Source organism: Melospiza melodia, chromosome 1 (genome assembly GCF_035770615.1).
Source record: "Melospiza melodia melodia isolate bMelMel2 chromosome 1, bMelMel2.pri, whole genome shotgun sequence".
Lineage (NCBI taxonomy): Eukaryota > Metazoa > Chordata > Aves > Passeriformes > Passerellidae > Melospiza > Melospiza melodia.
In genome coordinates, this window is record NC_086194.1 from 79660807 (window position 1) to 79678628 (window position 17822).

At 39.1% G+C, this 17822-nt stretch overlaps 1 protein-coding gene across 2 annotated transcripts in view; it reads left to right on the plus strand.

Annotated features, from left to right (window-relative positions):
- The window catches only part of RECK (reversion inducing cysteine rich protein with kazal motifs), a 50264-nt gene that overhangs the window by 20888 nt on the left and 11554 nt on the right, over positions 1-17822 (plus strand). For both annotated transcript variants that reach the window (XM_063159327.1, XM_063159316.1), the window contains 8 exons: positions 5843-5876; positions 6708-6905; positions 7320-7587; positions 9022-9201; positions 10128-10340; positions 11099-11235; positions 11700-11840; positions 16571-16759. In XM_063159327.1, coding sequence (XP_063015397.1) covers positions 5843-5876; positions 6708-6905; positions 7320-7587; positions 9022-9201; positions 10128-10340; positions 11099-11235; positions 11700-11840; positions 16571-16759 — 1360 coding nt within the window. The remainder of the gene's footprint in view (positions 1-5842; positions 5877-6707; positions 6906-7319; positions 7588-9021; positions 9202-10127; positions 10341-11098; positions 11236-11699; positions 11841-16570; positions 16760-17822) is intronic.

A 17822-nucleotide genomic window follows, 5' to 3' on the forward strand; every position in this document is an offset into this window, starting at 1 on the left:
ATGGACTCTGACCGTACACTACACATCGTAGATGATGTTATTGTCATCTGCTGGTGCTTTTTGTCTCTATTCTCTGCTGTTCAAAGAAGGTTGATAGAGCACTCAATGATCTTGCCAAAATTTGAGTTCCAGTAAATTTTATACTACCTCACTGTGCAAGTGTTTTCAATTCTTTACTGGTTTACATAATAGAGGAAAATCTTGACCTTACTTGTTAATACTGCAAGTTTTTAAAGTTTTTAACAGGTGTTCACCATCATTTGACACTTCAGCTGATTCCACTAAACCTTAGTATGTTGTAACCTTTTATCTTCTCTAAATAAATTGCAAGATTAAATGAAGTGAAGGAGCGATCAAGAGGGTTTTCTTTTCTGTGCTTAACTGCACAGAGTTAAGCATTTTGCTATTGTATTTGTTAACTGTAGGTAATACTTATAAATTAAGATGGCCTTAATTGGGTAAGATCTAGATTCAAATATTTGTCATAGTTAGGTTGCCCAGGACAATAGTACTGAAGTTATTTTTCTGCCAAAGTTAGTAGAATGTAGATCCCATGATAATTTTTAGAGAGGAAAGTACATTTTTTGTGGGTTTTTTTGCAAAATACTCCGAATTTCTGTTGTGAAACAGCTTCACTCTTGCTTTTCATTCAAGACACAAGAGGCAGCCATTTAGAAAGAATGTGCTTATAATGTGAAAGCATGCCTCACAATGCAGAGGACTTCTTCCTTCAGCAAAATGTTCTGCTCTGTTTGTGTTGGGGTGTGTGCATTTTGGGGTTTTGAGCCGTTACCTGCAGCTGATGAGCTCCAAAAAGAGCGAAACCAGTTAGGTCCTGCAGTACTGGCTAAAATCTTCCTTCAGGGGAGGGTCTGGTGGGGAAGACTGAAAAATGTTCTCTGCTGCATAAACCTCAACACCTTTTCCAATTTCCATATCACCAAAAAGAAATCTTTGAGAGCCTTTACTTGAAGGTGTACGTGGTTGTGGTGCTGGTGTCTGCCTGCCACTTTTCACTCCTTCTGCTTGTAGTCTCACTGGCTTTAATCACCAGGCTTGGAAACACCTGGCTTTAAAAAGAAGAGAAGTCTGAAAGATGGGACTTGTGCACAAGTAAAACAAATCATTGTATTTGTGGTTTAGAAATTTTGATATTGCCATCTTTGTTCGCTTAATTTAGTATTCAACACAAGTTAAAAATTGAGTATCAGACTGTGTGTGTACACAGTATTGCCTTTGTACCATCATTTTCCCAAATCCTGATGACTTAGTCATTCCTTTAAAGAGAACATACTTTTCTCCTCCTTTGGTTTCTGTGTTGATTGGCTGGTTTGGTTTTGTTTCTCCTTACCTATATCTGTCTTTTACCTTTTGCTTTATTTTCTGTGTCTTTCTTCATTGCCAATTCACTCAAAGATTCCAAAGAAACCTTGAGTGGGCAGAAAAGTTGGTGATCTTAGATATGAGTGCTAATTAAGTAGAGATGGATATGAACCTTGTGTTCTGAAAAGAAGCTGCAGTTAGTAATTCAAATCAGACTGACTGTCTAATGCTCTTAACAACTTTATTTATGTACACATGATTAGACACTAATTTTGAAATTTTTTTTAAGATTATCTCATATCTATGTAGCTGTACCCCTCACATGTTTTGAGGGGTATATCGTACATATAAACTGAACATTACCCAGACCTACCCAAAAAACAAAGTCAGCACCCTTAACTAGCATTCTAGTGGTGGCTACAGACACAATTTTGTGAAATATGGTGAATTGCTGTAACAACTCAGTCCAGCTGAATTTCTTCCCCTGCCTTACTCAGCTGCCATTTTTCCACACACATTCCCTCCCCTTCCTTGCCTTACTCTGCGTCTGGCAGGTCCTTCTAAAAGATGATATCTAAAAAATGCTTCTTCTATTGTGTTCTAACATAGTATCATACCTGTTGATGTCACTGATTTAAATCCCAGCGGATGAGAAAAATGAGTTTTCATAGGGATTAGTGAGAAAGATCAGGTCATCACAAGGTGGTGGTGTAAAGGCATACACAAGACTATACAGCTGGGAACAGGGACAAGGTGGAAAAGGGAAGACAGACCACTTCCTCTTAACAGAAATGTGAGGATTATTACAGTGGTTCAGCAGTCTGTGGAAATGTATTTTCAAAATACAGAAAGAAGATTTATTATTAGGCTAGGATTTCGTGCATGTATAAAATTGGTGAAATCATAAAATTTGGAAATCACTGTGAGAAGATAATTTTGTCTCAATTTGAGCCCTTTAGAGGAGGAATATTAGTAAATATTGTAATCTTCTCAACATTCTCCTTTCTTTTGTGTCCTCTGAGCAGGGCAAGTGACACTATTATTCATTAACTGCTTTAGAATCACTTTTTTGTATCATTCGACTTCTAAATAGCATGACAATTTTTATCTGAGTTTTTTGCAGCATTAGAGTATGATTCTAAGTTTGTTTGTGCTAACAGTATGATCAAGTACTCGCTATAATCATTGCAGACAGACTTTAGACTTTCCAGCAGCCTGTGCTGTCCCAGTGCCTTAAATAATAAAGTTACAGTGTTCATTCTGCCTGGCTGGTTTGTGTGCCACTATGGGAATCCATAAAATCAGAGGATTTTGGGAAAGCTGCAAAAGGCAGGCCTCAGAGACAGCAGAACTGTGTTTACAGCTAAGCAGTAGCCTTAAGATTTGTCAGCAGAAAAATTATATAAGAAGTAGAAAAGTAAAGACAAATAGAACAATGACCTGCCTATTAGCACTTGGATAGAATAACTCCCTAAGCTGCAGAAAAGTATATCTAGCAAGATATTAGGAAGTTCTAAGCTTCTAATGGAGCTCTGTGCATTGTGTTTTAAGGCTTACAAGCAGGTCTTTTATTTGAAATAAGCAAGCATTGTTTTAACCAAAGCTACGTGTGCTTATAGTCCTTGGACAGAACTACTGCCAATATGCTTTTGCTTTGTGTGATTGGTCAAAAAACTTTTAAAGTAAGTTGTAACATTAAGTTCTTTGTCTGCTGTCTGGGATGTGAGCTGCTGGCATTTTCCCATTGTCATAACCATGTAATGAGACTAATGCTGGAAAATACAACAGCTCCAGATGTGTTCCTTAGCAGTCCCGTCCTGTTTGTGATTTGTACAGAGACCCCTGGCCAGTGATATGCCACCTTCCAGTGCTCTATGCAGGGTAGCTCTGGAGAAGTCAAATTTCAGCAGCTTCTGAGGAGAGTCAGTTTAGGGGCAGTGTTGCTGTATGTGGCAGGTCCCATGGAAACTGTGTGGCCACATCAAAAATGGGCTTTTCTGGTAGTCTTTGCCTGGCATCTACAGTGAAGGATGTATGGTGCTACAAAAATGGCATTACTGTTTAGGCAGCAGTATAAATCTGCTCTTTACAGATGTAGGATGGTGACCCCACCTCTGTGTTCTTTCTCCATTAATTCTCTTGTCCCTCATCTTTGTTGCACAGATGGATGTGTAACAGGATTTGGTTTGTCTGTAGGAAAGAAGGAAACATCTAAAGTTAATCAGATGAAAATGTGCTGCTGGGATGAAGAATGTTGCTGCAAATTCATTGGAATCTGAGAAAAACAATGCAGTATCCATGCTTTTGGGAGAAAAGATCTAAAATACTGTAGGGGATGTTTTTGGCATAGAAAAAGAAATGTCTGAATTGCTACTTTATGAAATCTAGATCTTTGTTTTATGTAAGGCAGATTTTTGAATTTTTGTGTGAGGTGTACCAATAGATCTGTGCTTTATTTATGATCAGTAGAATTATAAATGGTTGCTGTTTTTGGATAAATGACTTACACTTTCAAGTTAGATATGTGTTTATTCTCTTAGGGCCTTTTGTTGCCACATCTGCCGTGGCTTACCTAAGGTTTAAATTAATTTCTGAGTGCTAAGAGAAGGAATTTGATACTGCTCATTACAGTATTGGGACTGTCCTGTTTAAGATCTTTCTTGTGTTCAGAAGAAAGCAAGTAGAAAATACGAATTAAAAACATATTCCTACACACTAAGCAATATCTAAGTCAAAAGGAAAAATAAAATAATTAAGATAATTCCCGACGTGTTTGTATTTTCGTCTGTTTACAGCAGTACAGATCTGCACAAAAATAGCCCCAGGATTATTTGGATACCCACTTCTCTGCAATGCAATGAATAACTAGTAACTAAGATAGATGAAGAATGGTGAACTACTGGGCTTGAACTAGGTCTACATTTTGAGCTCTCTTCCTTGTCCTAGAGGTAGCAGCAAATCTGGTGCTTTCCTGTTTTGAAGCAAGACTTTAATCCCACATGATTTGGGATCAGTCTGATGGTGTTTCTGTTTTCTTCTCTAGATACTCTCTTCTGTGTAAAATACCAATTTGTTTAATTACAGGGATAGGGGAAATGAAGATCAGGAATTTTATTAAGATGGGGATTATATTTTGTCACTATATTGATCAAGTATTTGATCAGGTTTTATAATTGGTGTTCTGAAAATTGTAGAGGTTAGATATTTCTAAATTCAAATTTCTCTTTTCTCACAATCATATAATTTTAGTCTTTGATAACAAGTAACTGCATTTTGGAATTTCAACCTCATGACTTCATCTTTTCATGGAGTTCCAGACAGCTTATATGCAGTACCTAATTTTTTTAACGGGAAATGTGCTTATTCAGTGTGGGGAAGACTGGGGTTTTTTTGGTAAGAGTTCAGCAGTCATGAGAGAGGGGATTCTGCCCCTCTACTGTGCTCTGGTGAGACCCACCTGGAGTGCTGCATCCAGGGCTATATCTTCAGCATGGGAAAGATGTGGACTTGTTGGAATGAGTCCAGAGGAGAGCCACAAAGAGAGATGAAGGATGTCTCCTATGAAGACACCCTGAGAGAGCTGGGGTTCTTCAGTCTGGAGAATAGAAGGATCCTGGGAGACCTTATAGCACTTCCTGGTGTCCAAAGCGGGCCTACAAGAAAGCTGGAAATAAACTTTTTGGCAGGGCTTGTTGTGATAGAGCAAGAGTTAATTACTGTAAACTAAAAGAGGGTAGTTTCAAACTAGATACAAAGAATAAGATTTTTTTTTATGATGAGGGCAGTGAGGCAGTGGCACAAGTTGCCCAGAGAAGCTGTTGCTGCCCCATGCCTGGAATGCTCAAGGCCAGGTTGGATGGGGCTCTGAGCAGCCTGGTCTAGTGGAAAATGTCCCTGCCTGTGGCAGGGGGTTGTGACTAGATGAGCTTTAAGGTTCCTTCCAACCCAAACCATTCCATGAGTGGTCTGCAGATTAGAGACCTCTGAACCAAAGCAGGATGTGTGTGTTTCCCTCCTTCTGACATTTGAGATGTACATCCCCCAGCTGAGCCTTTCAGCTGCAGTTCGAGAGAGTTGGTTGCGTGCGGTAGCTTTTGAGGTACATTGTCATGGAGTTATTTTGTTGAGACTTACTATTTGCATGCATCCATCTGCGCAGATTTTTTTTTTTTTCTACATAGAATCTTTAAAATTATTGTCCTTAAAAAAAAAAACCCAACATTTTGGGACACTCTATTATACCAGTTTACTCTGTTTCTAAGTTAGTCCAGGAAAATGTTCCAATTTACTTGTTTGCTTGAATATTTCTCTGTTTTATGATGACTACACACAGAACTTTGGTGACCCTTGATCTCTTAATTTCCTGGTTTCACTGTTTGTATAGTGGTTTTGTTTTAATGTAATCTAATTGAAGCAAATAATACCAAAAGTTTATTAGCTCATTATAACAAATGATTGGATACTTAAATATTTATTTGAAGTTTTCTGGCTTGTAACACTGCTTTTGTTTTGATTTCAGAATGCTCTCTTTAGTTGTATTAACAGAAATGAAAGTAAGTATGTAATGAATAGTTTATTTTGTTTTTCTTTTGTATTATTCATTTTTTCTCTAAACTATAAGAGATTATGTAGGTGAACATTTACACAAACATGTGGATTTCAGACCGATATAAGCAAAAGCCACAAGTAAATTGTCTTACTCAAGTAATAAAGGGATTTGGCTATTTATATAATTAATATCCGTTTTTAATTTGAGTATCTGTATTTATCTTTTCTGTCATCTTTTTCTTCTGCTTGTTCATTTGATATGTGCTAAGTAGCAAAATTAAATGCATAGTTGAAATATTGAAGAACCATGCATTTTGTTGCCTGATATCTGTTTATATAAAATGAAATTGGTGTCTCAGAATTAATTCCAGTAGAAGCTGTTGTCAAGAACTACTGTATGTATTTAACAAAATAGCAAAAATGGGTGAATCACCAGTACCATCTGTCTGGGTTTTTTGAATTATACTACTCTCATATTTGTTTGTTTATTAGTAGCATTTCTCTGATAATTCAATTATTGGACATGTCTGGTTACCTAAAATAAGAACAAAACAGTTGAAAATGAGATTCAGCTGGCTTGCTCATGTTTTGAGCTTGAGTTCAAGGCAGCTTTAATACTGACTTTTTTCTCCTGCCAGACAAACAAATGTAGTTTGGCTAGTTACAGATATTTCCAGTCATTCTGTAGACAGAGATTTTTCAACAGAGCATAGATTTTGTTTTTTTTTTTTTTTTCCTTTCATTTCCTTGGGCATCCTTGTGTGTCAGACTTGCTCATCTCTTCATTTCCCTGCGTAGGAACCCAAAGATTTTCTGTTGTTTGTTTGCCTCCCCAGTGGGGTCGGTCTGTTGCAGTTACGCAGGTCACCACACAAACTGCCGGGAATATTGCCAAGCAATTTTTCGGACAGACTCCTCTCCTGGTCCGTCCCAAATTAAAGCAGTTGAAAATTACTGTGCATCTATCAGCCCTCAGCTTATACACTGCGTGAATAACTACACACAGTCGTATCCAATGAGAAACCCTACAGACAGTGAGTACAAGGAAATCCTTCTTTGCTGAAAGAACGTTATAGAATATACTGAAAATTTACTTCTTGTACATTTTATATAAAATGCATTATTGTAGAAGTCTATTGTATCAATTGTATTATTATCATTGTATGAATTTATATGATGATAACTTTTGGGTTTAGGTGCAATCATTATATGAATTTATATTATGATAATTTTTGGTTAGGTGCATTAATGATTTTTATTTACTTTTCATTTTTACATATTGGCTTTGTAGTTTTTTTCCAGAGTTGATTCTATTTAGGAGAAGCAATGTTATTTGAGATTATTTGGAGGAGGAGAAGGCACCTTACAGCACTTTTATTTCTCAGGGCTGTTACGTTGTCCATCTTTAATGTTGTTTTGTGCTTGACTGTCAACTATTTTGTTAACAGGTTTGTATTGCTGTGATAGAGCAGAAGACTATGCGTGTCAGACTGCTTGTAAAAGAATTCTAATGTCAATGAAAACAGAGCTTGAAATTGTTGATGGACTTATAGAAGGCTGTAAAACCATGCCTCTCCCTCAGGACCCACTTTGGCAATGTTTTCTTGAGAGTTCAAGATCTGTTCACCCCGGAGTCACTGTGCACCCCCCACCTTCAACTGGCCTCGATGGAGCTAAGCTCCATTGCTGTTCTAAAGCAAATTCTTCCACATGTAGGTCAGTATTTCTCTAACCTCGCTTCCAGTTAGGAGTTTGTCTTGTTTCTGGCCTTTGCCCGAATCTTGCTGTGTACATCAAATAGGAAGTTCTGGAATTCTTAGAAAAAATGCAGGTTCAGGTTACCAGATAGTAATCTGTTGAGTAATGTATTCTGTCCAATACTTTGTATCTCAAAACATACTGTTTTATAAGAGGAATCAACCTTTTCTTACATATCATACTAGCTTATTATAGCAGACCCAGTAAGTTAATGAAACTTGCACCATACTTGTGCTTATAATAGCCAACATTGCAGCCTCTGGTTAAGAGGTCTTAATGAGATGCTAAAGAGAGACAAAAGGACAATCAGCTCCACAAACGCTCAAGTGCCTGCTTGCTTCATGTTAAAACCTTGGCAGTATTCTTTCTAGATGCTCTTCTGGTTTTTGTCTGTGAAAAATAACATAGGTAATTTAGTAATTAAATAAGGGAACTAACTATTCTGACATTTAGAAAAACAAAGTTTTTCAGCAAATTGTTGCATGCTTACAAATTATTGAGGCATTTTTAGTCTAGAGTGGTTTTCTGTCCACTTTAAAAATAGATGATGATTGCATTTTAAATCCATCAGTGTGTCTGAATAAGTGGCAAACATTTTTGACCTGTTACTTCCTTTTATATCAAAGTTTCCAGTAACAACATCTCATGAATGCGGCAGGATCTTTAACCGGTTTAGTAGTAGAGGCCTCAAGTTACATTATTTCTTAGAACATTGTAGTATAGGATAGTTAAGAAAGTATCTTTTAGTTCCTTGCTTTGACAATGAGTTCCAAAATGGATCCTTCTATCAAGTTTTCAATAGGCAGGAGATCTAATAATACAGTGAAGTTCCACATCTTGGGATGGAAACTTTTGTCGTTTGTAGGACATTGCCAGGAACAATGAGAGCTGGCTATTGCTGACACCAGGAAACATCTCAAACGAAAGCAGCAAACAGTATCCTTGTTTCAAACATCAGGGCAAAAGAAGGAATGTATTTTGCTTGACAGTCATTTCTGTAGAAGGAGAAAGTGTGATTTGAAGCTGAAGAATGGAATTAGAAGTTGTTTATTGTGATGTCAACTTGGATTTATTACCAAAGTAAAATCAGCAGGGTTAGTTTTCATCTCAAAGTTGTAAGTTCAGGTTTCCGTTTGTTACATTTTTATTGGATATTGCAGTTCTATATCCTGAAGTCTTTCAGTCTTAGTAGCTTAAAGGTGTCCTGACATGCTTGAGCAGAATGGGTTATTTGCTTTGAGCACTACATTTGGGTGCCCTTGGAGTCTTTGTGGGCTCTAGCACAATCCTCTGCAGTGAGCGGAGGCAGTGATGAAGCAAAGAAGTGATGGGCTATATCTGAATGGATGTTCTTTTAATTTTATTTTCTTCATCTCTGTTTTTTGTTTTCAGAGAGCTCTGCACTAAACTTTATAGCACGAGCTGGGGCAATTCACAGAGCTGGCAAGAATTTGATCGCTTTTGTGAGTATAATGCAGTTGAAGTTTCCATGTTGACCTGTTTAGCAGATGTACGAGAACCTTGTCAGCTGGGCTGTAGAAATCTTACTTACTGCACTAATTTTAATAACAGGTAGGAGAGAGACACTGAATGTTTTATAAAGGAATTCCTATCTTTGATTTCAAAAATAAAATGAAATATTTTTAAGACTTATTTTGAGATTGTATGTAGCTTTCTTTCTGCAAGTATGGTTTTAGTTTATTTGAAAATAAATAGTTTTTCTTTAGAATGAACTTTTGGAAATGTATTTAGCAACTCATGTAACAAAACTTACAAGAATAAAAGTTAACCCATGAACTTGTAAAATGTCACAGTGTATTACCTCTATGTATTCCTCTGCCTTACTGCATAGACAAGTAAGTCATGGTCACTGGAATGTTGTGTATTATAAATAAGCTTAAAGTGCTTGTTGAATTTACATGTTACTCATTTTCAAAATTCCTTCTTTGCAGAGATTTTTCTGTGGGTTTGTAGTCTGTAGGAAAAAATTATTTAAAAGTGGTGTCTAAAGTAATTGCCAGGTTACAGTTAGAGTTTAAAAAAACCCCTAAATTTTCTTAGCTATTAGAGATCTCTGGCTTTTTTTTTTTTTTTTAATAGTATGTAGTGGTGTGAGTGTTAATAGGAGAATCCTAAGCCTGGCTAAATATAAATCATAAATCAACTTGCATTAGTGAGTCACCAAGAAACATTTACAGACATATTTGGGCTAAGATATTTGCTCTTAGGTCAACTTCAGGTGAGAAATATTAAAGTGATATTTGATCTAAGAGATAGAGGTGAGAAGGAAGTTTCAGCCTTGAGTCTTAAGGACCTTGTCTTCCTTAAAGACAGATTTCAAATTTATTGTGATCTTGCTTAACTGTGGGAGGGATTAACTGCTTGTATACTACAAAAAGCAAGCCATATGAAGGATGTAGAGTTCTTATGGTGGAAAGGGAAAATGTGTGATACTTTTTTTCTTTTATATATGCTATATCTTACCTTCTCCTTTTAAGACCAACAGAACTATTTAGAAGCTGCAATACTCAGTCAGACCAGGGAGCCATGAATGACATGAAGCTATGGGAAAAAGGGAGTATTAAGATGCCTTTCATAAATATTCCTGTGCTTGATATTAAAAAATGCCAACCAGAAATGTGGAAGGCAATTGCCTGCTCCCTGCAGATTAAACCTTGTCACAGCAAATCTAGAGGAAGTATTATCTGCAAGTAAGTACCATGGGGAAAACAAAAGCCATTTTAGAGGTTTTACTAAGGCTTTTAATGAAAACTAAAAAGCTGTAGGACTGTGTTTGCTGTGTTAGGAGAACATGGTAAGGTAAACATGGACGGAATATGAAATTACATGGTGGCCATTGCTTGAATCTCCATCACTGTAAATTAAGATATCTGCCTGTTAATGAGATGGTTGTGTATGCTTGCATTGTGAAGTGAAAGAAAAAACAGATGTGTTGCAGTTGGTTTTGGCTTTCCGTGGGGTCTTAAACCTTTCCTCTTTTTTGGTTTTGGGATCTACTGATGACTTTCAGCTGAGAGAAAGATCCGAAAAAAAAAAAGTGGATTTTTTTGTTTTAATAAATTTTGAAAGTAGGTGATTGAGTAGAAAAAGAGCAGTGAATAGTGCATGTAGTTAGGTAGAGTTCAACCCATATTAGAAATTGGTAAATAAAGGAAGTGCTTGGTCTTGGAAGATACATGCATATCATGCCATAGAAAATTAAGATCACCAAGCCCAAAGTCAAAAAGGAGTAGTACAAGCAGTAGTTTCTGTCTTTGTGTCACAGATTTGTTCCTTCCTCCTATGTAAAATGTAGCATATACATATATATGTAAACACTCTGCTGTGAGGCATATTGGGAAAGTTGTGGATTCAGTGAAGATAATAACATAGAAATCTTTTTCATATAAGCCCTTTTTTCTTCAAGTAGTCTTCATGAAGTTTTGTCTGTTTGTTTATTTATCTGTAGATCAGATTGTGTGGAAATATTGAAGAAGTGTGGAGATCATAATAAATTCCCTGAAGGCCACTCAGCTGAGAGTATTTGTGAGCTCTTATCTCCCACCGACGACTTGGAGAACTGTATACCCTTGGATACTTACCTAAGTACTAACATACCTATGCAGCAAAGTTAGAAACCAGGATACTTTGACCGCTTGTCATTACTTTTAATAATCCTAATTATTTATTTTAAGAAAATTGTATTGAATTTGAGGCATTTTATTTAGTGTATTAGAGAAAATTCAAATTTTCAAATCGCCATCGTTCACTGCTTCCAATCCTTCTTGTATTGGGCATATGTGACAAGAAAATTATTGGGCAGACAAGATAAAGGAAATATATTTTGCATGTGGAGGTTCATCTGGGTCATTATTTCCAGGAATGAGGATTAAACTATTAAAATAAGTTAACTATCTGGTCATATCATGCTTCTATATCTATAATTAAAGTAAAAAAATTCACAGAATTGTCAAAAATATTATTTTACTGGATGTACGAAATGCCATGCTTTGCTGAAGAAACATAAACCTTATTTAAATCGGTGTAGATGATGTGTATTCTATTTCCAGGCCCAAGTTCTTTAGGTAACATTGTGGAAGATGTCACACATCCATGTAATCCAAATCCGTGTGCAGCTAATCAGCTGTGTGAAGTAAATAGAAAAGGATGTCAATCTGGAGAGCTGTGTCTTCCATATTTGTGTGTGCCAGGTAAGGTTTTTGAGGCTTCCCTTTACTGAATTTTGCAGGTAAAGGTGTCATTGAAATGTTGTTGAAGGTTTTGAAGTGCTCTGCTGTGCCATGGTTCAACCCAGCTGACACCTGAGTACCACACACCGCTCGCTCACTCCCCCTCTGGCCTGGGCAGGAACAGTTTAGTCACTGAAATAGAGTTAATAATAGTAATTGTGATGGTGCTGATGATGAAAAGGGAGATAACAAAAAGAGAGGGATACAACCCACAGGAACCAAGAGGTGCACAGTGCCACAGCTCCCCTCCCACTGACCTAGCACCCAGCCCTTCCCACCAAAGACGTCTGGACATGCAGCCAGTGGCATTTCTGCTTCTGCTCCCTTCAGTGACACTTGTAATGTGGGTGCACCTCACCAGAAAGACACTTATGGTTACTTGGAAACTGATGGTTTAGAACACTGGTGTTGTCTAACCTCAGCACCATGTGTAAATGTGAGCTGACTGGGGAGAGAGCCTCATGCAGGATAAGTTTCAAATTTTCATAACCCTAACTTTGAAATGGCAGGGTTGGGTGGTGTCAGTAAGAAAGATCAAACCTACAAAAAGCAAGGGTGAGACTCTGCAATGTCCAACTTCTACAACCCCTTCATTGTCCTGCCCTAGGCACTGGTAGTACTTGCCACAGTTTTCCCCTTTCCTTTAAAGCAGCAGGTGTCAGTGACATGAGGGGTCAGCTGTGGTTCTTTCAGAGCAGAAAGTATGCCTTTGGTGACCACTAGAACATGTGTGTGACTGAGCAAGTGAGAGCAGCACTGATTTTTACACTGGATTGTGTGGAGCAGCCTCCTTTCTAGAGGAGGTGATGGAGACATTGCCATAGCTGTCTCACATCAGTTCCCTGAGCCTCTGTTCTTCCAGCAGTTCTGTGGCTGATCAGCACTTTCCCCAGTGGTTCCTAGTTAAAAAAGAAAGCTGGATTTTGCTTCACTTATATATCTGCTCTACTTGAGCTCTTTTAAAAGTGAGGATAGACTTCAGCTCATTGTTTGTGTGAGCCTAGGGCCATTGTTTTGGTTGTGCTTCTGTGACCCTTACAAATATTTTTGTTTTCCTGGAAAGCTGAGCCTTATTACTATAGAGGTTGTATTGTCTTCACTTGCTGCAAAAGTCATTCAAAGTCATCTGAAAACAAGCTCTGAATACAAAGCTTTCAAAGAGACAATTTGCTTCCACTGAAGGTTGGAAAGTGACTTTTATGTTTTAATTCAGTCTTTTTATTGGCTGAAAGTTTCAGGGGGTTGGTTGCAGTTCACCCCTTGTAGGGTTATTTCAATCTATTTATTTTATTATTTGTCCAGGGTTGATGATATGATGCTTTTACCCCCAGTCGTCTCATTCTGTTTTGCTGAATAATAAGTTTTGCACCTTTAAGACTTGTTGCAGAGAGTGAAGGAGGGAGAGAAGCGCACAGCTTATTTTTTCCAGACACTGCTCTCACTCCTCCACATTCCTGCTCCTGGACTGTGTTGTCTGTGGATGGACAGACAGCAAGACGGAGCTTTCCTTGGCTTTTTGTTAGTTTTAGGTAGCTGAGGCAAAGAAGTTTCCTGGTCTGTGGTTTTTTCCATTTTCTTCAGACCTCTTGAAACCTGCTCTGGACTGAACACCCACCAGAGCACTGACAGCTGCACCTGTGGCCCACCCGGGCCAGGCCTGGCCTGCGACATTCCCAGCACCAGAGGGACTGATCAGAGACTGAGTGAGCTGAGCTGCAACCCGGGGACGGGGTTTTCTCAGTTTGTCATCTCTTTTGGAGCGGCAAGGGGTTTTATTGGTTAATATTGTTTAATAAACAGGTTTTTTCCTCTTTTCTCCAAGGCGGTATTTTCTCCCGGACCGGCTGGGGGGAGGGGCCAATTGAATTTTCGTACCAGAGCCCCTTTGGGGATTCTCTCCCAAATTTGCTCTGAACCAGAACACATACATCTATTGGCGCCCAACGTGGGGCTCGAGAAGGTGGAAAAAAGCTCTATTGATTGTGTGTTGGTTGTGCTCGCTCTCTAGTGAGTTAAAGCAGTCACTAGCCATGCTGCTTGAATTCGTAATGTCTCTTGGGGTGGAGGCCTTCATGTGATTCTGGTCTCTAGACCTTTTTGAGGTTTCAAAATCCTTTCTGGTCACTAGGATTATTGTCCATAACACGTAATTTTTACGATAGAGGGGCACGAATTGGAATAGCTGTTGTGCTGGTCTTGGTGATAATGATTTACAGGGCGTTTACAAAGATACTGGCGTCTGTTTACAATATTTATGATTTATGGTTCGTTCATCCTATCCTGCATCCCAGTTCCAGTAGTATGTTTTGGGAATTTATTAGTGATTGCACCCAGTTTGTTAGAGGAGCCGGGAATAAGGCTTTCCAGCCTTTCCTTTCCTTCTTCTCCTTTTAATCTGTTATGTCACTTTTTGAGAATGTTCAGTTTCCCCTGAATGTTAGAGACCATCTTTCTGGTATTAAATCTGGTATTAAAGCTTCCTCTATATGGTCTGCAGCTTCTCTAGCATGAGGGCTGAGATATCCAGAGGAGTTGGTAAGACCCCTGACCCAGAAGCAGATGCAGGCATGAAAAATCCTGAGTGGTGTGGAGAATGGGAAAATATAGGCCAGACCCTGAAGGAATTTTCTGACCCTGTAGACTGGGATTTTCCACGGGAATAAATTCAGAATCCAGCTGAGGTGGGGAAATACCTATAAGAGAAGTGCCATGACGATTCTAAGGAGAAAAGGCTAATTGCAATAAGCTGGGCCCTGGCCTATGCTTATCACATTCTGTTAGATACTGTAGGGCAGCAGACAGAGGCAGGCGGGGCACAGAGATAAAGCAGCAGCTACCACAGCCACTCAGGCTGCAGCCAACACCACAGGCTCGAAGCCAGCAGCTAAACCAGATGATGAGCCTAAGCCACTGGCAGTTGCTGCAGGAAAAAAGCACACAAGCAAAACCAATCGGCCAGTGACTGACGATGATGATCCAGGGGAAGGACCCTCAACACCAACTGATACAAAAGCCAAAGTTAACGCAACTGACACAGCATCAGAAGCCAATATTGAGTCCTATTCCCTGAAGGACCTTCGTGGCCTAAGGAAGGATGACACCCAACAACCTGATGAATCCATAATTAGTTGGCTGGTCCGTCTCTGAGATGCTGCAGGTGAGGCTACAATTCTGGATGGCACTGAAGCCAGGCATTTGGGATCCCTGTCACAGGATCCTGTCATTGACCAAGGAATGATGAGGGGGGCTAACCCTCACAGCCTCTGGGCGCGGGTCCTAGGAAGTGTAGCACAAAGATACCTGTGTGCAGACGATCTCTATATGCAACAAAGCCAGTGGAAAACCATAGAACAAGGGATTCAACGCTTGAGGGAAATGGCAGTGGCAGAGATTGTCTTCTCAGATGATGTAAACACTGTAAATGCAGACTTGGTACCATGCACATCTGTGATGTGGAGAAAACTTGAAAGATGTATTTGTCCTGGTTTAGAGCAAATTTGGGAGAGAATCCCCAAAGGGGCTCCAGTAGGAAAGCAAATTCAATCGGCCCCTTCCCCCAACCAGTCTGGGAGAAAATACCGCCTTGGAGAAAAGTGGAAAAAAACTGTTTATTAAACTAGAAAACCTAAACAATATTAACCAATAAAACCCCTTGCTGCTCCAAAAGAGATGACAAACTGAGAAAACCCCGTCCCCGGGTTGCAGCTCAGCTCACTCAGTCTCTGATCAGTCCCTCTGGTGCTGGGAATGTCGCAGGCCAGGCCTGGCCCGGGTGGGCCACAGGTGCAGCTGTCAGTGCTCTGGTGGGTGTTCAGTCCAGAGCAGGTTTCAAGAGGTCTGAAGAAAATGGAAAAAACCACAGACCAGGAAACTTCCTTGCCTCAGCTACCTAAAAACTAACTAAAGACAAAAAAGAGCTCTTGTTGACAGACAGCTCTGTCTTGCTGTCTGTCCATCCGCAGACAACACAGTCCAGGAGCAGGAATGTGGAGGAGTGAGAGCAGTGTCTGGAAAAAAAAAACCGTGCACTTCTTCTCTCTCCCCTTCACTCTCTGCAACAAGTCTTAAAGGTGCAAAACTTATTATTCAGCAAAACAGAACGAGACGATTGGGGGTAAAAGCATCATATAGTCAACCTAGGACATTATTTTTCCTTGCAATTTTTAATTTATTTTTTCTTTTCCTCTCTTTCTTTTTTAAATCTACTTTTCCTGCTTTTTCTCCCTTTTTCCCCTCCTCACATGTCTTGTAAAAATCTTTCAGTGTTAACTTAAGAGCTACAAGTAGAGAAAAAAGGCACAATAAAATATGTCAGAGAAGGCAACTGACTGGGCTTTGCTTGTGAGACCCTTTAATTCAAATTCTGTATTGGAGAGGGTGAAGCATGTGTAGTGTTTTTCACATAACACGTTTCATACTACTACAGAGCTGGAAAATTAAAATACATGAGAATTACTGTAATTTCATGTCTGTTTCTCAAAAGTAACATGGCACTTCACAACTTTGTCTCAAGCAGCTATCTTCTATTTTTGCTGCTTGTTGCCTTGAGGAAATGGGTGAATGTAAGGGCAAGAGTAAGGCTGCTCAAGAACACTTTATGTTTTTTGCAAGTCAGTGTAGTAATTAATTTCAGTAATGGCACTTGCCCACATGTTTACCATTTATGAACTAAAATTTTTCCTTGCATGCAGGCTGCAAACTGGGAGAAGCCTCGGATTTTATTGTCCGCCAAGGTACGCTTATCCAAGTTCCATCCTCAGCTGGTGATGTTGGCTGCTACAAGATTTGTACCTGTGGACACAGTGGCTTGCTGGAGAACTGTATGGAAATGCGTTGTGTTGACCTCCAGAAATCATGCATTGTTGGAGGACAAAGAAAAAGTAAGTAACAGAGAGCAGTGATGCATCCTGCACCTGCTCCTTACCTAAGGAATTTTGAGCTACGTGAGAAGACACAGAGGATCTGAATTCAGAATTTATCAGAAAATACAGAAGCTGATGGTTGCATCCCTGTCTTTCATACTGAGTTAAGTCTTACATATGCTGGAGGGTTCCGTTGTTGAAATCAGTACTGAGCTGTGCCTGTCTCAATCACAGTCCTGTGTGAAGGGTGTTCTCAGTGCACCATTTCTTTTTAGCATGGGATGGTTTCCTTACTAGCTCCAAATGATTGGTAAGGGGTTGTTTTGGCTTTGTTGTGGGCTTTTTTCTTCCTTCAAGTGGCTGGTGGTATCTGGACCCGCAAATTCCCAAGGTTTGTGTTTCCACTCCAGTGGCTGGCACAAAGACCTCTTTCCCTACTTGCTGATTCATTCCCCTTAAGTTTTGTTAGTACTCATGCACATATTCAGAGTAGGAAGCACACATCTTAAAAGTGTAAAAATACAATTGGATAAAAATATAGGATATGTTGTGGTGATCAAGTGTAGGGTTCAGTGGGAAGGGCATACTGTCCAGATACCTTCCTACATTGAACCATTCCCTTTTCCCCTCTTCCCTTTGTTTTCCCATACATCTTCCTACTTGATTCATCTTAATTAATCTCCTTCATCATCTTGATTCATTTCCTTTTCTTTGGCTCTTCCACTAAACAGCCTCTAATAAGATTTGCACAATCTCAATGTTAAATAAGAATTATAGTTTAAGATGTCTATCTATGAGGCTAATATATGCCAAAAAATAAACATGTAAGCAAATACATGATGATGATGAAGGTGTATTGAACACTGTGGTTTTTTAAAGTCTTCCTCACCATGGCAGCTCCCTATTTAGAGTTTAAATTGGCATGGGTAACAAGGATTTATTGGGTTCTACCTAATCTGACTGTCAAAGGAGTTCAAGGAGATGTGACAGGTGATGCTTCTTAGAAGATTATGTTGATTTACTTTCAGATTTACTCTTCACTTGAGACCTTTAAATGGGTATTTTTGTCATGCAAACTGGC